At 30.6% G+C, this 21661-nt stretch overlaps 1 protein-coding gene and 1 long non-coding RNA gene across 3 annotated transcripts; one reads left to right on the top strand and one right to left on the bottom strand.

The window, feature by feature from the left end:
* Positions 1 to 1918: 1918 nt before the first annotated feature.
* LOC108828542 (uncharacterized) lies at positions 1919 to 6784 on the bottom strand. The gene is made up of 10 exons (XM_018602269.2): positions 6353 to 6784; positions 5018 to 5228; positions 4881 to 4916; positions 4700 to 4796; positions 4475 to 4539; positions 2997 to 4270; positions 2767 to 2902; positions 2612 to 2680; positions 2380 to 2511; positions 1919 to 2299 (listed from the first exon to the last, which is right to left on the bottom strand). Exons 1-10 carry the CDS (start codon positions 6571 to 6573, stop codon positions 2186 to 2188), a joined length of 2355 nt encoding a protein of 784 aa, XP_018457771.2. The 5' UTR covers positions 6574 to 6784; the 3' UTR covers positions 1919 to 2185.
* Positions 6785 to 10015: 3231 nt separating this feature from the next.
* Positions 10016 to 10729, top strand: LOC130499597 (uncharacterized). Of its 2 annotated transcripts, none has more exons than XR_008938495.1 (2): positions 10016 to 10268; positions 10363 to 10729. It is a non-coding gene; the product is annotated as an uncharacterized LOC130499597 (long non-coding RNA). The 2 variants fall into 2 exon arrangements; XR_008938496.1 differs by having other exon boundaries at positions 10016 to 10293.
* The last annotated feature ends 10932 nt before the right edge of the window (positions 10730 to 21661 follow it).

Genomic DNA, 21661 nt, shown 5'->3' with positions numbered 1-21661 from the left:
AAAGAACAAATTAAGATCGATTTCAATGATTCTATCTAAACTTGCTTGCAAAATTTCTATTAACTAATGTTTTACAACATCAATATTAATAATTTTGTCTCATGAAGTGGGGAACGAACATTTTATTTCCCAAATATTTGATTTGGAAATTGGGAACGAAATAATCAACAGTTGATTGATGGACGGAAAAATAACGGTTTCCTTTAAATTTTTAACCATTGAATATCCGAATCATAATTTTGTGCATTCAAAAATTAATTGGAGAATAAATATGAGCATATAATACTTGAGTATTTAATTTGCCGATTGAAAATATTTTAGGAATTAAAAGGAGCAATCTAATTGTATTCCTAATTTTATTTTGAAGTAAATTTTCAATCCTAATTTTATTTTGAATTAAAAAATATAGATGAATTTTACTTATTCAATTTTTTCTTCAAAATGGAGTTAAGCTTTATTCTGACTCTACTCCATTTAAAATTAAAAATGAAGTGATGAATAAAAGAATTTATTAAATTACTCAGGTTTTGAAATAATTTTTTTTACTCTAGTTTAGAGTTGTAAATGGAGTACTGTTACAATAGATTTTACATTCTTTTGAAACACCAATTAGATTTTACTATAAAATTTCTTATTTTTAAATTTAAATCTTATTTTATAGTAAAATTTATTAGTGTTTGATAAAGTAAAATCTGTTATAACAATACTCTATTTTATCAGGAATAAAATTAGGGTTGAAGATTTACTTCAAAATAAAATTAGGATTGAAAATTAGGAATAGAATCAGATTGCTCTTTTTGATTTCTCGATATTTTTAATCAGCAAATTAAATACTCAGGTATTATATGCACACATATATTCTTCAACTAGTTTTTGAATGCGCAAAATTATGATTCAGATATTCAACCGTCAAAAAAGTAACGGAAACAGTTACATCATTTAACTGTTGACTATTTCGTTTCCAGTCTTTCATAGTCAATTATTAGTTGGAGAATAATTCTGTGTGAGTAATATTTGAATATTAAAACTGTCGATTTCAAATACTTGAGGAATAAAATGCTCATTTTCTCCTAAGGAAGCTAGCCAATTACATATGCATCCCTAAAACTTTCATTGTCTTATATGAATTTTGATTGGAGATATTTCATAACAAAACATAATCTTAAAAGGAACCTAAACCTTTTTTTTCTGACGACAGTAAACTACTATAACTTTTGATATACGCAAACTTAAATCAATTTCTAGTTTAACAATTCCGAATTAAAAGACTTAGCTTTCAGAAAGATCAATAAAGACTTAAGGAAAAGTCAAAAAGAGAAGGAAAAAAAAAGACTAAGCAGCCAATGAAAGTTGACTACATAAATTAACGACAAACAAAGACCAAGCAGGCATTTCTTTGAAGAGGTGAAGCATGTCATTCCAAAAGTACTAGATAACTGATTATAGGACAAATAAAAGTGTTGCCTGGATAGAGACACCGACGCATTTTCGGGATAATCACAGTTTTGCAGCAAAGAAAATGTAGTAGAACTAATAGTGGGAGCTAGGAATGTTTCCCTATTATATGCTGAATCCGAAGCATTGATATGGGCATGGAATGTGCACATTTTTTAATATCAAGAGACAAGAGAAGGTGTTCACGATTAATTGTGTTGAACTAGCGAAGATGGTATCTACACCTAACAAAATGAAATGCTTTCTCGTACCATCATCTCGACAAATTTCGATGATGTAACTTATTTACTAATTTCATTATCTGACAATCAGATGTATTTCAGAAACAATGAATTCAAATTAGATGAACAAATTGGTACACGGTACATGCAGTTTTCTATCAGTTATGATCTATGTCGATTTCCCCCGGTTGAACTACTTAACTAACCGGTTTAAGTAGATTTGTTGTTGACAAAGAAAAACAAAGACCAAGGCCAAGCAGGCAAATATTTATATAAATACGCTTACTACATAAATTAACTACACATTCACAATGACATAAATATGAAGATAGAAAATAAAAAATCACGGTTTAGAGGAAAATTCTAAAAAAAAAGATGATCTAAAAATAGAATAACCTAGCAAGTGAAAAAGACTATTTGTTTTTGATTTGCCAAAGACCAAACCGATCGGTTTGAAATCGTGTGCAGCAAGAAAACATACATTCACAATTTTATGTCTTTGCATTTTTTCAGAGGAAGTAAGTGAGCGGTTCCTTTTTCCTTGAGCCTCCTTCTCCATACAAATCATTCCATTGCTTCAGCTCATTCATTCCAGATCCTTCTGACGCAAAACTAGCCGCCACCTGCAAAAGCACAACATATCTCTTAGTTAGGTTTATTTATCCTTGTCTTTTTCTTTTCAAAAAGAGATAAGATGCTCGACCTGGTTTTTAGCTTTCCTCATGTCTTCCATGTTCAAAGGTCTCAAAATAATCTCTTTCTCCTCAGAAGCTTCTTCTTCTTTTTCTTTTGATTCTTCCGCGCTTTTTCCTGCTTCTTCTTTCTTCTTAATCTCCTAAAACCACCAAATCATTTTCAGAATATACTGATAAATTCAATTGATAAAGAGTGCAATAAAGAGTGCAAGAGAGAGAGATTCTTTTCACTCTTTATACCTGATCTTTCAATCTTTCCTGTTGAATGAGCTCTCTAACCGGTCTATACGCAGCTGTAATGCATAAGTTCTGTTGCAAAAATATTTAACAAACAGTCAGTTTCACTGATTTTACACAAAAAATAGTTTTGAGTTCTGGTTAGAGATGACAAAAACCTTGAGATCACTTCCACTGTAACCTTCTGTCATCTGTCCAAGCTCATGGAAATCAAGATCATCTGTCTTCTCTTTGGACAACAATGTTCTCAAGATCTTCTCTCTGCTCTCAATAGAAGGAAGTCCCACCATTATTCTGTTATTTTCCAACACAAAACAAAAATTAGTCACAGCTAAGAACTGTAAAGAGTTTTTTTTTTTTTTGTATTTGACCAAAGTTGCTATAGTACCTTCGCTCAAACCTCCTAATGATAGCTTCATCAAGATCAAAGGGTCTGTTTGTAGCTGCAAGAACTAGAATCCTTTCACCAGGCTTCGTCATAAGCCCATCCCAATGCGTCATAAACTCATTCTTGATCTTCCTCATTGCTTCATGCTCTCCAACTCTTGTTCTTTGCCCCAACATACTATCCACTTCATCCACAAATATAATCGTTGGAGATACTTTAGCTGCTAATGTAAACAAAGCTCTCACGTTCTTCTCGTCTTCTCCAAACCATTTAGAAGTGATCGTAGACATGGAGACATTGATGAAACTAGCACCAGCTTCATTTGCAATAGCCTTTGCTAGCATTGTTTTGCCAGTACCAGGGGGTCCAAACAGAAGGATTCCTCTACAAGGCTTGAGAAGACCTCCTTTGAAGAGATCAGGTCTTCTAAGTGGAAGCATTACAAGCTCTTGAAGTGAATCTTTTGTTTCATCTAAAGCACCAATGTCTGCAAACGTCACACCAATCTCATTTGCTGGTATGACCTCTGGTCTTATACGCTTCTCAAACTCATTGTCAGGAACAACCTCAGGCGCTTTTGGAGGCAATGGATTGTTGTCATTCTTGTTTGAAGGAAGTGATTTTTCCAGCTCGTTTTTGTTTTCAGGAGAAGATGATTCAGGTTTGGACTCGCTCTTTGAACTCACTTCTCCTCCTTTTCTCTTAGAGTCAGTGTTAGTGTCTAGCTCAAATGATCTGCTTCCACCTTCTTGGAATATACTCAGTCCATGAGACAAGCTTTTGGAAGATATGACAAGCTTTCCGTTTCTGTATTCAGGTTCTTTGGTGTGTATCAAATGATAAGAGATAGCAGAAACCACAATCTCCTCAATGTGGTTGCTCAAACACATTGTATCAGCGTGGCATATGGAAGATAAGTCATCGCATTGGATATCGTTAGCAGCAAGAACCTCCGCGATGTGGTTCTTGTTGTCTCGAAACTGAATCATCTTCATGTCATCTTCTAAACGATTCTTCCAGCTCAAGAGCTGAGATTCATCCTCCGGTGGTCTGATTTGGATGTTGTAAGGAAACAGAGCGGAGACACCTTCGCTTACTTCTTTGTAACCATCTTCAGTTTCTAATAATACCCTTGAGCCAAGAATCAAGACAGGACCAGAGATCTTGTTCAAGAAAATCTGGAACAACTTGTAGAATCTTTCTGATTCAAGAAGCTTCTCAACGTCCCTGAGGTATATTATTAGCGGATTTGTTTTTGATACAGAGACCATAACCTGCAGAGAAAGAAGACAATTGTGGAAAAATCCATTGAAACTTGTTGTGAACCGACGCGAACTAACTTCGAAGAAAGTAATTTTAGAATTTTTTATTATTGTGTGAATGAATAATCTTACAAACCCTTACACCGGTATTTATATCAGTCTCAAATGCAACAAAACTACTTGGAATACTTGTGAGAAGGTTTGTCTTTGTTTTACCTTGTAAAGTGATTGCAAGAAAAATTTCTCATTGAAGCATAGATTTGTGCTGCGTTTGCTGGAAGCTAGAAGCCATACGAAGCAAAGAGGACATAAGAAAGTGGAGTTGAATAAACTGTATTAAGAAGATATAATAATGCTCCTAATGTATCAAGAACTCTCAACTCTTTAGCTCATGTTTGCAGTAATACAATAAAGAGTAGTGACTGTTTGGTTTCTTTTTACCTCTTGGTTCAACTTCGCTTTGAGAGAGCATAGAGAAGGAACCCATCAAACTCGACATTTTGTCTAATGTTAACTCAGAGATAGACCTCTTGTGAAGCTATAAACCAATACAGAGAAAAAGAAACAGTCATTACTCTGAAATAATAAGTCATTACTCAGATAGGACTTTGAAGTAGCTTACAGGTTCTCTCTTGGTGCATCCGTATTTACTTTGTAACTGTTTCCAATGAATAGAATAGAGAAAGCTTATGAGTTACTTTTTTTTTTTACTTGTGAGAAACACTTGAAAAAACTATATGCATTGATTGATTGATATACCTTAATGGAGAAATCAGTTATATCTAACAGCAATAGCTTTGATTCACAGTAATGAGACAAAGCTTTTGCAAGCCTTTGCTGATAGAACTCGGCAGGACCTGAAAGTAGAATGGCTTTACTTGCAGGTGCAAGATTCCGAGTGTGCTTTGAGATTTCTAACTCTTTTAGATGAACGTAAGCTGCACTTGTCAACAACTCTCGAGTTCTCTCGCTGCCATTACACAACAAAACAGTCTTGTATTAGTTATACTGCCTTCATCTTATCAGGTATTATAATAGATATTCATCTCTACTAAATGCATTACTTAGAAGTTAGAACTAAAATTTCATGGTTTTTGTTTTCTCATGGATGATGCACTTTTACACTTCAGAATGTACTCAAACTCATCACATTTCTAGAAACTATGCAAGAACTTGAAGTATTATCACAGACAAGATTCAATAGTATGGAGAAGTGAATCCAAAATCAGTGTTAGAACAAAAAAGTTATTAACTAAATTAGTAGAATCACATGTAAGAATCTTTCTATTTCTCTGGCTGTCTCTATCTGTCTTCATTTGCCAAATCATCCACATGCTTGTTGTGCAACTAACCTACCCCACTTTCCATCATTTTTTCTCTCCCTTTCTAAATATTTTCTTAAAGAAAAAAGAATAGCAAAATTTAATTCACAGAATTTCCTATCTCTATCATTCTTTTTCTTTTGTAACTTAATCTATCATTCTTTTTTTTTTTGAAAAATAATCTCTATCATTCTTTGAACCTAGATACCCAGATATTCTAAGATCCTTTCACTACCAATAAAGAGATGTTAAATCAAATCTTTAGGAAAATCAATATATGAAAGAGTTTACAAGTCTAGAAAAATTATTCACCAATATTACTCTATGTAAAATATTTTGAAGTTTTAATATAACATTATTCAGTGTGAAAATAACAAAATTACTAAATTCGTAATGAAAAAAGAAATCAAACAAGATATAATATTTTGACATTCTGTTACATAACCAAGATATAATATTTTTATGACATTCTAAATTATAAATTCTTAATGAAAAAAATAACCAAAAAGATTCAAAAAGTTTATTTTACATAACCAAGATATAATATTTTGACAGCTGGAAGATGTAAATTAAAAACAACTTGCCAAGTTGGCATCTTTCAAGCACACTCTTATCTAAAAATCCATAGATCTGAAAACCCATAACAAAGAATTGGACCTTTGATTGAGCGCAAGGTTAGCTGTTTCGTGCCATAGTTACTAATTTTTTCCTTTTTAAACATAATCAATACTAAACACAAAGAACAGAAAAAAAGACCTTTGGTTCAAGTTACCTTAAGAAATACGGAAACTCATCGAAGGTGACAATACTCTCTTTCCCATCAACGATCTGTCTCAGCAACTCTTGCTCCATCTGTTGTCCGGTGAGTCCATCCTCTACAGAGTTTGACCCGTTTGCCCATCTACCCAAACTTTGACCCGATGCGAGCCCTATCCCTAATCCAACACCAACACCAACACCTAAAGCTGAAAAGAGTACGCTCTTTTGCTCCATTTGTCTCACGTATCAGAACAAAACTCTCTTTGCTAAATCACACAATCTAGGAGGGTTTCAAAGGTTGGATCTTTTGTCTCGAGAATGAAGGGTTTTTTTTTTGGGTTCGGGATAAAAAAAAAGAGTTTAGGTGAACGACGGAGAGGAAGAAGATGGGTTTGCGGGGGTGTTGGGGAAGACGGATCTCTATTTATAGACGTTAAGCCTTTCCCGGGAAAAAGCAAACTCAGATGCAAACATTTTTGATAAATATATATTAAAATGTAGTAATGTAATAATCAGACAAATTACCTTTTATTTAGTCAATTTATCTGTCAGTGGAACTACAAATTACAATAAAATAATATTTACCGGATATTTCTGTAATCTTTTTTCATGTCTTTTTCTTGGACTTAACTTTTTTTCTCTTTCAAAATTCTCCTTTTTGGTCGGTTTTCCTTTTTTTTTTCCGTCAAAGTTGTTTCATTATAATTCAAAGGCACTAACGCCTATACCCTCATTACAACATGTGGTAGTTCTGCTACTAACTAACCCACCAAAAACATAGTAGAGAAAGAGAAAACAGAGCATTATAAAACAAAGACCAAAACAACCCGCTCACCCAGTACCAAAAGTCCATAAGAAGCGGCAGCTTGAATCCACAACGGGATAAATAAAGTAAATATGGACGTTTTGGTCGGTTTTCCATTCTCTTCAAAAGTAAATAAAGTTATACTAGTTTGGTAGGGCTTAACCATTCAACCTGCTACTCCCGGTTATTTATTTCTGACTGAAATTCTTAGCTCATTTTGTAACAGAAAATATACAGTATATGGACGTTGTACATCATACGTTGTCCAAGCATGAGAAAAATGTGGACATAATTCTGTGGTGAACTAAAGTGATGCATGTGCAAAGTTTCTAGTACCAAATGAGTTTTCGTAATATAAAAATAAAATTATGCAAACCTGCTCAAAGTAGACAAGAAGACTTTGAACCAAGAGACTCTTTTTTCAACACTTTTATTTCAATCAAAGCTTTTCTTACAATTCCGAGTTAAACAGACCAGCAACAAACACACAAAAGAAAAGATATCAGTACGCGCATATACATGTGGATAATAGTAAATGCAAAGCAGGTTCGTGAAATTGTGAAGTAGAGTTTCTTGAACCAAGACACTAATCGAATCTAAAATTTTGAAATGAACAAAAACAAATTCTGTGCATCAATAGTTTCTAAGTTAATCACACATATTGGTTGATGCCAGTCTTCTCAACAAATACACTATATTTTGTTCATGCACATGTGTATACACGTGCCTCATCAAATGTGAACGATCAGACTGCAACTTACAAGTTTGGGTGGATGATGTCTTGCATTATACTTTTTCACTCATTTTCATAACATTTAGGCTCATTTAAATTACATTTAGTAGTATATTAGATTTGTGTGCTTTTAGGTTATGGAACATTTTTATCAGTTTGAAACACATTAAACCATAAAATTGAAATATCAACATGGATGAATAGCTTAACGATACTTTTTGAAATTCATCTTTTGATACGACATAAGAAATTTAAGTTATCTTTTTAATGGAGGCGATTTCAAATCGTTTAAATCTGTAATGAAATAGTTATGAACGAATAAGTGTATACATATTAGTTATACTGTAAAGAAGGTATCGCTGCGGTTAACCACTGCATATTGGTATAATCACATAGACCTCGGTTTCAAGGCAAGAAAAAAAGGAAGACGAGGATCACAACCCGGCCAACCACAACGAGCTGAGCTTGGCTACGTTTTGATGACATGGAACCACTACTGGCAATCGCTGCAGGTAAACATACCATGGTAGGTGCCAAAAACAGTTTTTACCCATATTTATCTTGAATGGCTCGAGTTTCCTGGTTGAAATGATTTGTTTTAGGGTATATAAATAGGTATTTTAAAGGAAAGTATACCTAAGTTACTTAAGAGTAAGATTTCCCTTAGTTTATGTTTGATTTTGAATCTTGAACTCTTGTGAATCTTACCTTTGTTTAAGGATTTCTTTAGTTTATCTTGTTTATCTTTCTATCTAATCTTTTATCATACATTAATATATAACAAGCTTAGGTGTTTTCATGGAGATTAATGAATAGATTCTTTAGAGTTTTTGGGTTTAGTAGATTAGAGTGATCGATCCTTGATTACTGATGTCTTATGCTTAATCTATAATATCCTTACTTGAATGATGCTCAAATGCTAAATTTGGTTGCAAAATCATACACTACAAAAAAATCCACATTGATAGCACATTGTTATAGCACGTTTTACTGAACTGCTGTCATAGATAAGTTTAAAATTTCGATACTATATCATAGCATTAGATAAACGTTATTATAGAGTGAAACCTAAAATAGCATTTAACTAATCCTATTTTGAAAATTTAAGTGAGCGGGAAGATAAAACAACTGATTCCGCCAATAATTAGCAGAAAATTATACTTAAGCGCCAAAAAAATATTTAAGCGGTTTCAATAATTGTATCAAAGACATATTATAGCATTTTTCTAATGCTAAAAAAGCTATTTGAACCCCTAAATCACAAACATTATTTTTTTTTTTTGAAAACCCCTAAACATGGCTTTAAACCCTAAACTCTAAAATACTCCGTAAAACTCTAATATTTTCATATTATAACTTCAATCTTAAAACTAAACTCAAAAATTAATCTTTTTAATCTTAAACTATAATTTCCTAAACACAAATCTTTAATCTTTAATCAAACCCTATATCCTAAATCCTAACTTCAAACATAAACTATATATACATTGAATATTCTTGATATAATATTTAAACTTTATATCATAAAACACTAAACTTTATTTATATACCTTATATCATAAAACACTAAGTTTATTTTAAATTTCAAACCCTATATCTAAGCTTCAAAACCTAATTATTTTTTTACTCTCACTTACAAAAGTAACAAAATATTAAAACCTTCAAACCCTAATTATACTTATAATTTTTCAAACTCTTCAAAAAACCTTAATTTCATACACTATATCCAAACGTCAACTTCATATCTTAAATTTAAAACCTAAATACTTAGCAAAAATAAATTTAACCTAACAATTCATACTATAACCTAATATCTTAGATTTAACCCAATTTGTTTTTAAACTAGAAGTCCCATTCCCCAAATTTCAAACCCTCTATCATAAACATAATTTTTTAAAATCATAAACATAACTTTTAAAGTTTAATTTTAATATTTTAATTTTTATGTTATACACTAAAAAACTTGATTAAATTTTATATTATCTAACACATAAATTAAATAGAACTATAAATTAAAATTTAATATAACTTTACCAAACATAAGAAATCAATTAACAAAAATATTTGCATTGACCAATAATATCAAAGTACTCAGATCACAATCTCCACCATTGGATCAGATTAATCCAACAGACCAGATCTAATCTCTCGTTATCTTTCTCTTTCCTCTCCACTCTTTTCTTCTACGACATTCATTCTCTACGCTTCTTCATCTTCTTCTTTCTTTTCTCTCATCTCTTTGGTTCATTTTTATCTCTGCACATCTCCTCTTTCAATTTCATCTCCTCTTCACCACCATACCGTCGGCCTTCACGTTTGTCACCACCGCCCTCTTTTGATTCCATCGTGTCTTCGCCCCCATCACCACCGTCACGCTCTCACCAGCACCATGTCACCTCTCTCTCTCTCTGTTTCTGTCTGTCTGTCTCTTTCTTCTCTTCTCATCTTACTATGTTCTCCTCTAATCGATTTTGTTTTTTTACAGATCCAGAAGATGATGAAACAGAAAGAATAATTGGTGGTGTTACACAGCGGCATCTCCGGTTAAGCGTGGTGTGGCAGTGGTACAAAAGCCGGTGGTTTGTTGGTGGTTCGTGGATGGTGGCTGAAGTTTTCTGAAGGTGGCGATGGTGGCTAAAGCTTTGTGAAGATGGAGGATGGTGGCTGAAGCGTAGATTTAGGTTTAGTTAACTGGTTTAATTAGGTTAACATTAATTAGTTGGTTTAGTTAGGGTTAGAGTAATAATTTATGTATTATTGGTTTAGTGTTGTAAACCAAAATTTATTGTAAACCGAATTTAATTTATAAAATAAAATTTATATGTAAATATACAAAATATGTTTTCAATTGATATGTATTTTTTTATATATGGAACTGAATATTCATTTGAAAAATGAATCTTCTCTTTGTGGAATATATCATCTCACTGGCACGGGATTTCAAAGGTTCATTTAAATATTAGTAGAGGATGAGAGAGAGATTAATAATAAGAATTTGAGTTAAGAGTTTGATTCAATAATTGGTATCAGAGCTTCTATTGAGTCAAACAAATTCGAGATATGGGAGAGATAGTTGCAGCGGCTAGCAACACAAAGAGAAGTGGTTCTGCGTCTATACAATGTCCATTACTAACCGATACCAACTATACAGTACGGACAATGCGTATGAATGCGGCGTTAAAGGTTCATAAGGTCGAGAGGTCATTGATCCAGGAGAAGAAACCGGAGAGAAGAATTACTTAGCGAGAGCTCTACTTTTCCAATCCATACCAGAGTCATTGATTTTACAAGTCGGAAATCTACAAACCGCGAAAGAAATATGGGAAGCGTTAAAGATGATACATATGGGAGCTGACCATGTGAGAGAGGTTAGACTACAAACCTTGATGGCAGATTTTAACAAACTAAAGATGAAGGAAACAGACTCAATCGAAAGTATATACAAGAAATTCCTAGGTAGCAAATATCGTCAAGAAATTCCTAGGTAAAAATATTGAGGAACCAAATATCGTCAAGAAATTACTCAGTAGTCTACCAAGAAAAAAGTATATACACATCATAACCGCGCTGGAAAAGGTTCTTGATCTTGACAAAACAAGCTTCGAAGATATTGTGGAAAGGTTAAAAGCCTATGAAGAAATAATCTTCGACGAGGAAGAAGAGAAGCAAGAATATCAAGGACAAAACAAATTGATGTACACCAACACGGATTCACAACCATATCAAGAGAGATACGACTCCAGAAGAGGTACAGACAGAGGTGGCCGATTCTGGTATCGAGGAAGAGGCCGAGGACAGTTTGGATATCAGCAGAATGGAGGTTACTATCGTGAGGGGAGAGATGCATCAAGAGTAACGTGTTTTCGGTCTGATAAGTTGGGACACTTTGCTATGAATTGTCCTGATCGATTGCTTAAACTACGAGAAACACAAGAAGGAGATGAGGGGACGACGCATGAAGCAGACGAGTTGATAATGTATGAAGTTGTATATCTTAATGAAAGAAACGTCATACCGAGCAAGCTTGTTGTAACCTCTGCCGGAGACAACTTGTGGTATTTGGATAATGGTGCCAGCAATCATATGACAGGAAACCTTGATTACTTTCTCGAAGCTTGATATGAGAGTAACCGGAATGTAAGATTTGGAGATGATTCTTAGATAGATATCAAAGGAAAGGGCTCCATCCTCATCATAACTAAGAACAGTGAAAGAAAAGTGCTCCCGATGTGTATTTTATTCATGATCTTAAGAGTAATATAATAAGTCTTGGCCAAACGACAGAGTCTGGATGCGAAGTGAGAATGAAGGAGGATTATTTGCTGCTATATGGTCGAGATAGCAAGTTACTGGTGAAAGAAAAACAATCCATGAATCGACTATACAAGGTGACATTGGAGGTAGAGAGTACTAAGTGCTTACAGATGGTACATATTAGGGAATCATCTCTCTGGCACGCACGGTTAGGTCATTTAGGCCTTAATAATTTGATGTCTATGGTGGATAAGAAGATGGTTATCGGTATGCCGCAATTCGGAGTCGAGAAGAAGACTTGTGTAACTTGCTTGCGTGGGAATCAAATTCAAAAATCATTCCCACAAGAGAGTTCATTCCGAGCAACAAGAGTGTTGGAACTAGTACATGGCGATCTGTGTGGTCCCACCACACCACCTACGGCTGGAGGAAATAGATATGTTTTCGTCTTGATCGAAGATCATTCCAGGTATATGTGGACTATCCTCATGAAAGAGAAAGGTGAAGCATTCTCAAATTTCAAGAAATTTAAATCATTGGTTGAGGCCTTTTGGGAAAGAAACCAAAAGTAAATCCATGCGGGCCAGCCTCTTAGGACCAAAGTGGACAATATTGTACTAATCAGACAATAAAGAGTTGGACATGAGCTCAATGAAGGATTCTATAGTATCTAATGCACGACTAGGTCTTTTCACGCTTATCTTTACTTTTGATCGGTGTTCGAAAATGCGATTAAGGTGTTCACCTAGGTGTTCTACCATACTATTTTTATGTTATACAATGTCTTATATACATTTATTAGAATTAGGAAAAATACTATAACTAAAAAAAACAAGCCAAACCCGACCCAAAAATTTGTACCAAATATAGAGCGAAACTAGTAAGATATCCAAACAGATCTAAAATTTTGATATCTGAAGAGCAGAACCGAATTCGACCCAAACAGAAACATTTTTCAGATATCCAAAAATACCCAAATTACAATTTATATATTTAAATATAATAGATTTAATGTCCAAAAATATTTAAAATACTCAGAATTATCCAATATGATTGGATGATTGGAAATAACTAAATTTTAAATATTCAAAATACTCAAGACACCAAAAATACCTTAAATACTTACTGAGTTTCCATCCAAATATATGTCTTGACATGCGGTGGTGAATTCAATCTCCTCGTCATATCGTCGGTCGTTCCGGTCCAAAAGCTCTCGATGACCGTTATGTTAATTTTAGACATTTATCATATATTGTTCAAATTAATATGATGTAAATTGTTTTAATTTTAAGGATTTTAAGGTACACTGTGACTTTTAAAATTTTCTTTACACAATTTAAATAAATGTAAATTAAAAAGATCATCACAAAAATCCAGTTTATATATGAAAAACAAGTTTTTAAAAAACGGACAGAGAAGACTTCTGTACTAACTAGAAATAAAAATAAACATGATTACTATTAATCTCATAATTATAAAAATAAGTTATAAATTTTATCCAGTAGCCTAGATATTGAAAAATACGCATGAATTAACAATGAAAATCTGAAAATTGTATTTAAATATGGAAATTGTAGTTTTACTAAATTAACAGTCTTCTCTCAGCAAACTTTTTAAGAAATCTTTTTATGGTTAACTAGAAATATATATAAATAAAAAATATAGCTGACCGTATAATTATAAACAATTGAGTTATATATTTCATTCATTAGTTTTAACACTGAAAAATATACATGATGTCCCAACTTTATTAAAACTTGAATAAACGTAAATTAACAAGAACATCGTAAAAGTTCAGTTTATATATGAAAAACAAGTTTTTTAAAGTGAACAGAGAAGAATTCTGTCATTAACTAGAAAAATAAATAAACATTATTACTGTTAATCTCATAACTATAAAAGAATAAGTTATAAATTTTATCCAGTAGCCTATATATTGAAAAATAGAAATGAATTAACAATGAAAAATCTTTTTTTTTATCAGAAACAATGAAAATCTTAAACTTTTATTTTAAACATGAAAATTTTAGTTTTACTAAAACTAACAGTCTTCTCTTACTAGGCTTCTTAAGAAGTCATCTCTGGTTAATTAGAAATAAAAATAAATAAAAAACTGCTGACCACATAATTATAAGCAATTGTTATATATTTCAGACTTTCAGTCTTTTCATATTGACATAATACATGAATTAACAATTTTCTTAGGTTTGGAGAAAATCCAAGTTTTACAAAAATTAACGAAGAAGACTTCTTCCAGCAGACTTCTAGAGAATTCTCGAGTTTGAGTTATTTTTACGATTAAAATTTTATTAAGGAGACTTCTTAATAATTCTTCTCAATTAGCAAAACTTCAAAAGATGTCTTTCTTTGTAAATTATTGAGTTACTTTTGTATTTAGAATTTTGTTTTTCTAGAGAAGACTTCTAAAAAAGTTTTCTATGATAATAAGGTTATTTTTGCAATTGACTAAAATTTTGCTGAAATTTGATTTTTTTCATGTAAGAGTTATAGAGAAATCTTCTTATTGTTATGTGTAGGTTAGTTTTGAAATGAACTATTTGAAAAGAGAAGATTTCTATAGAAGTATGCTCTCGAAATAAAAAATTTGACCAGAATCTCGGAATAAAATTAAAGAAGACTTCTCAAGAAGTCTTCAAATGTTTAATTTTAGTATTAGATGTTTTATTATTTATCTTCAATTGCATAATTAACATATGTAGAATTATTTCCAAACTTTGGAGATTTCATGTGAGTTTAAGAAGACTTTTCAAGAAGTCTTATAGTAGAAGACTTCTCTAAAATTCTGCTTTGTAAAAGTTAAATTTCTGTAAAAAATTCAACCAGGTTTCAAAAATAACCTGCTTCTCAGAGAAGTTTTTTGGAGAATTCTACTTGTTTTTTTTTTGTTACAAAGAAAATATAGAAGACACCTAGAGGAGTTCTAAGAAAAAAAACATAAAATAGTCAATTGCAAAACTAATTCATGCATTGACCAGAACATCAGAAGACTTCTAGAGAAATCTTTTAGAGAAATATATCTGAAAAAGTCAAATATCATTATTAGATCCGGTGAGATTCATGTTTACCTTCTCCAAGTACACATAATTTCTTAATGAAGGTTATCCGTTCATTCTTGATCAAAAATCATGAACTTGAAAACTCGAATAACCTTATAAATAAAAATTTGGATTTTAAGATGAAATGAGAGAGAAAGTGAAAAATAAATGGATTGTATGTGTAGAAACGAGAATATGAAGATGTAGATGACAGTTTTAAGTACATTTAGTATTTGAAATTGGTTGTTCATGGTGAATTGTGTATTGATAACAATGAAATTGTTGTAAATAAAAGATGAAGATCAAGATGATTGAGTAAAACAATCTTTTTGTAAAAGAAAAATAAAAAATATAATTTTATTTCCGTGAATAAATCGAACTTCTAGGATGAATAAAGAAAATATTTTTTTTGTTAAAGAGTTTAGTTTTGTATTTATCTACAAGTTTTGAGTCATTTCTGAAAGAATCTCTTGAATTTATTTAAGTTTCTATGTAAACTTTATATTTGCTTAATATACTGTACTGTATTATTATGATTTTTTTCTTGTTATTGGTTAGAATATTTTAATTATATTGCATATCTGTTTTATGTGTAAAACATCCAATTTTATTTTCCAAATTCTAACCAAAATATTTTATATATTAAGATCGAGAAACTATCTTTTAATTGGTAATGATTAATGATTAGTTACAAACAACTGATATATCAGGATTTTTACCACTTTTAGACTATATATACCATATAAAATACATAAATATTTTAATTTCAAAATTTGTATAGAGAACTTAATATTTTAATTTCAAAATTTGTATTTAATATTTAAAAATGATTATAGATTATTAAAACAATTAAAAATATCACATTAAATTTTTTGTTATCAATGGTTTATAATTTTTTGTTATAAGAAGACACAAATGATCATAAAACCATATGATGAAAAAGTTTCATTTAATAAATAGCCATATTATAAATACTTTATATCTATGTTAATATCATTTAAATTTAGTTATATATTATACAAATGAGATAAAACCTATTGTTTAGGTTATTTACCATAAAATTATTGTAAGGAAAATATTATTTTGATTGTTGTGTCTGCGTCGTATGTAATTTAATTACCTACGTAGTAGTTAATGATTTCTTAATTATTCAATATATATTTATTATTTTATTATTAAAAATATTTTTCATATACAATGCTCATCTCCAAAGCCGGCTCAAATTTTCAAATAATACATTATCATTCTCATTGTTTCTATATAGTGGCATCTTCTTTGCTCGATTATCGTTCACTGCATCAGTTACACGTATCTATCTATCATACTCACCAATCACCAATTCACCATAGAGCGATGACAATCGTTTCGTTTCGTTGAAAATACTATTATGCTTTTTACATGCACGTAAAGAGATAAGGATCTATATAGAATATTCTTGTGTAGTTGCTTTAGAAGACAGCACATGTAGATGGAGTTGTGTGGAAAATGCTTAATTAATTGCAGGCTAATTCCACTTTGCATATATTGAAACTGCATTTTTGCTATATTGTGTTGTTTCCTTCAAAAACTATCAACAAAATGTATCGCTTTACACGCCATTTTCATCTTTTAGAGGCGGCTTTAATTACAAAACAATTACAAAGTCAAATAAAAAAGTATACATATAATGACATATGCTTTTAAATATTCTTGTGACAAATTACAGCACTATGTGCATATAAATGATGCCAAAAACGTTGCACTTCTAAGAATATACTTTAAATGTTTAGTATACCAGACACAACATCCACAACTCATCTATAGATTAATTAATTTGGTATTACTGAAATTTTGTGATTTTAAGATGAAACTTTAATTTTAATAGCGATAGTAAGGTTAAAAATGTTCATTCAGAAATATCCAATAAAATAAAAAACGATGTACAGAATTCTTTCATCACCGTTGTGCAAAATGGAAAATTTACTGATACAAAAAAAAAGAAAGATTACACAACTTATGGAACCTCTGAAGATAAATCCAATGGAAAACGATATATCCTTGGAGCCAAAAGCCAAAGAATTCAGAAAATTTTCCAGTACCGAACAACTAACCACCATAAGAAAAAAAAAACAATATGCATAACATAGGACATAATAAGAAAACTGCAATGGATAGAATAACAGGAAAAACAAGCGTTCGTTCCTATATGCAAGATTAGTTAATTTAGTTTTTTTTTGTGATTAATAAGAGGGTTGATCCCAAAAGTTTTTTAGGCCCAAAGACTAATTCTTCTGAGGCCGACGGCAACCCACATATTCTTGCGATTTAACATTAGTTCCGGTGGCAAAGCGGAATCGAATCCAGGACGGAAGCTCCAGGCGGAGCCCGTTTACCAGTAGGCCAAGACAACTTGTTAATTTAGTTTCATATACAATGATTCACATATTCCATCAGAAAAATGAAAATATGTGTTTGAATAGCTGTGTGGTGGAAGTTCAGTTTTATTGACATAACATCAAACCCTCGGTACGTAAAATTAGGTATGTACAATTAATAATGATCTTTGTCAAAGAGAACTTTTAATGATTACACTAAGTCACTGTTAAATTTATAAAATTAGGTCAATAACTATAAAAATAGTAATTACATAACCACTAAATTATATTATGCTTTATTTTTCTAAATAACAAACTATCTTATTATATTGCGCATGGAAAACAAAAAAAACTATATAATTAAATAACACACAGTTTTTCTCAAAAGAAAAAAAGTTAAATTTGTTTATAGTGCTCACAGGTCATAACTCAGGTTTTTTTTTTTGACAAAGGGCATATATAACTCAGGTTTTCGTTCGAGATCGGTGGAAATATTGAGAACCATTGATTTTGTTGTGCCGTATTAATATGCTTTACACATATTGTAATGCAATATAATATTCTACGTGTGGCCAAAGAGAAAACTAACCTTGACCTGTTTTTTGTACATGTTTCTTGGTGCTTTTGTCTGATTCAAAAGACCACTCAGTTACTTAGATACCTAAGTTTTTTAATTGCAAAATATTATTGGTGATTCGGGTCCCATTTTATTTTGTTTTGGTTCGACATTGACCAAAATAGTAGTAAGAACCTATATAACAGTTTTACGGTTTTACCAAACACTTTTTACTGTAAACTTGTTTTGACAAGTGATTACAATTTTATGATGCGGATTAAGAAGTGAACATAGTAAGGCTGCAGCGATTTCTAGGGGTGGGCATTTTATCCGTGAAATTTGATTCGATTCGTTATCCGTTGCTATTCGATCCGAAAATTCCGAATATCCGTAAGCTTTCAAAGCAAAGCAAATACTAAAATTCAATATCCGTTAATATCGAAGCAAATCACAAATATTAAAATTTTTGGAATCGAATATCCGATCCGATTCGTCAATATATAAATACATGTATATTTTGATTATATTTAAAATTTTAAATGTATAAAATTATTATTCTAACATATGATTTGACAGATTCTATTCACATTATTACTTATGTAAAAGTATTACATAAAAGGAGAAAAAAACATTTATGACAATTATAATTTTTTCTTAAGTTTTGTGTTATTATAATTGTTAATTAATTTTAAAATTTTACAAAATATGTAGATTCACTATATCATTTAATTTTTATCTTTCATATCATGCTAAAAAAAAATTTCCAAAAAAATTTGTATCAAAATTTTAAGATTATTTGTATTAATCAAAACAAATGAGATATCCGTAAGTATCCGCAAATATCCGCAAATATCTATTTATTTTCCGGATATCCGTTTTTCCGAATATCCGTATTTTTCCGAATCAAAGCAAATCGGAAAATTAGATATCCGTAACACTCGAAGCAAATCGCAAATACCTTCAAAAACCCGGATATCCGATCCGTGCCCAGGCCTAGCGATTTCCATTTAAAAAAAAAACTGTTTTGGGTTTGGAAATGGGTACAAGTGGGATACACATTGTATGGTCAATGTTCTTAGTTTTATTTTAATTTGTCTGTTGTGACAAGTGGGGTTAACTTTTCAATTTGCCTTTACTTAATGTTAACAATTGGGTTTCTTCTGGGATTGTGTGCGTGTATATGTGTGTGTAGGGATCTTTTAACTTTAGATATGATCACATGCCAAAACGCTGTTGAAAATCAGAACAGAAAAAGGTCCAACACTATTTTCTTTCTCCTTTTTTAATTCATATTAAATCTGGTATGCTCTTATTGGTTTCTTAGGAGCAATAGAGATTTTATTAAGAGTGATATCTTACAGTAATTATAAATTATTGAACAACGTATAACTTCCCTGGCCAAAGTATAACTTCCCTTGAATTCTCTGAAACTACAAGTTATTGCTAAACCTCTTTTTTGGTCAGCAAATAGGAGCTATTGCGCAACCTCCTATCTGGCAAAATTTCAAAGTTTTGGATACGAGTGATTTGAGAATTCACATGTTCACAGTCCTCTAAAGAGTGTCGAAATTATGTACTATAAATACTATTAAAACATGAGTAATATTTATCGATTACTTTTTAGACTATCAAAAAAGTTAGGTTAGTCCTATTATTTCTCTTCATATATTTATATAATATAATTTAGTTATCTTTTCTATTATTTCTATTCATATATTCATATATCTAATTTAATTGCAATTAAATATATATCATGCCTAAAATTAAGGAACTAACTAACTAATCTATTATTTTTTTAAACTAATGAATTTAATTTTGTATAAATACAAAATTTCAATAAAAATAAATTATATTTTATTTATTAATGTAATAAATAATTATACATGTCTATTAATTCGTATATATAGAACTATATATTAATCCAAATGCAAAAAAACAATTTCTTCAAAACCCTCACTAAATACATAAAAATATAATTCTTATTAAATTAAATATACATATACATAAATCTATATATATATGATAAACAATATTAATAGTTCGATACTATTAATATTTAAAACACGATGAAACATGTTACTTGATATTTTTATGAATATATTTTTACGGGTTATTCAAACACACAAAATATATTTATCAAAAGTAAACTAATTAAATAAATGAAAATTATATTTACAAACATAAATCATTAAGTTATAATAAACATATACAAATTATTGATGCTCAAATATATTTCATTTTTAGTATGCATCCTCTCGAATATTGATCTATTACCCTTACAACAAGATGAAAATTTAATTTGACTATAATAATTTAAGTCTAACCGAATTTCATATTGGATCATCTATCAGTTCAACCGGTAGCCAGATCCCGGGTTTTAGTTGTTTTTACGGGTTTTATAGGATTTTTAAATAATATTTTTTAAACTAAACCGAACTACATACGAAACCACACAATTTGTCAATTTAACTGCAGGTCGGGTCGGATTTTAAAATACTCAATATAACGTTTCATTTATAAATCTAAATGTATAAGAATACATATTTATATCAAATAAATTTTGAATTGTTTCGAAAATAATTTCGTGCTTTGAAAGCGCGGATCAAAATCTAGCAGCATCTTATGTGTTTACGAGTTATATCCTAAACTAGCAGTAGAAAATTTCAGTTTACGAGTTATATCTTAAACTGAAAATCTTTAAGTATTATTAATGTCTAATGTGAATAAGAAAATTAAATTTAAAATCTAAAATAATCTAAATATAAAACATAAATATTATAATAGATAACTGATAACAAAATAAACTAATGCCAAATCACAACAATTAACTTTGTTAATAGTTTCATGATCCACGAGATTGTATAATCTTATTTCATAAAAAAATAAAAAGTCCAACTTCCTAATTAGAATACAAACAAATTTTAATAATACAACTAAAAACCATATGCGTTAATAATTAAAAATTACGTATTGGTTCAACTAATAGTTCAACTGGTAACCGGTTTTGAATTATACCGGATTATTAAATAATAATTTTTTTTCCTAAAACACAACCAAATTACAAACCGGATTGTTGGGTTTATCAGTTTAACTGTAGGTCTGGATCCGATTTAAACAAAAATTGGGTATAAGTGTATAGTTATGCAATATCACAAATTCAATACAATTATCAAAACTTCTTACTAATATTTTTTTAAAAATAGTATACACAAATATGATTACAAAAGACACAAATATGATTAAAAAATACAAATATAAAAATTAAATTGCTAAAAAGTTAAACTGAAAACAAAAATATGCCCGCCCTCTGAAAAACGGGTCATAATCTAGTTATTATTAATTGAGTGGCTATTTGTTCACCAAATCCTACAAACGCAATAATAGATTATAGTTGCATATTCCTGACGTTGCCTTTAATTCTTTTCTCCTTTTAGACATGCCTTTATGATTTTTTTTTTCTAGCATTTGTGACATAATTACCCAAATCAGCAGCACATTTCTTTCTGAAACCAATTTGTTTTAGGGAAATTTGATATAAGTATGACTGAGACAAACAATAAAAAG

The sequence above is a fragment of the Raphanus sativus genome, chromosome 9 (genome assembly GCF_000801105.2).
Source record: "Raphanus sativus cultivar WK10039 chromosome 9, ASM80110v3, whole genome shotgun sequence".
Taxonomy (NCBI): domain Eukaryota; kingdom Viridiplantae; phylum Streptophyta; class Magnoliopsida; order Brassicales; family Brassicaceae; genus Raphanus; species Raphanus sativus.
Note: the sequence above shows the minus strand (reverse complement) of the source record. Positions and strands in the feature narration are given on the sequence as shown.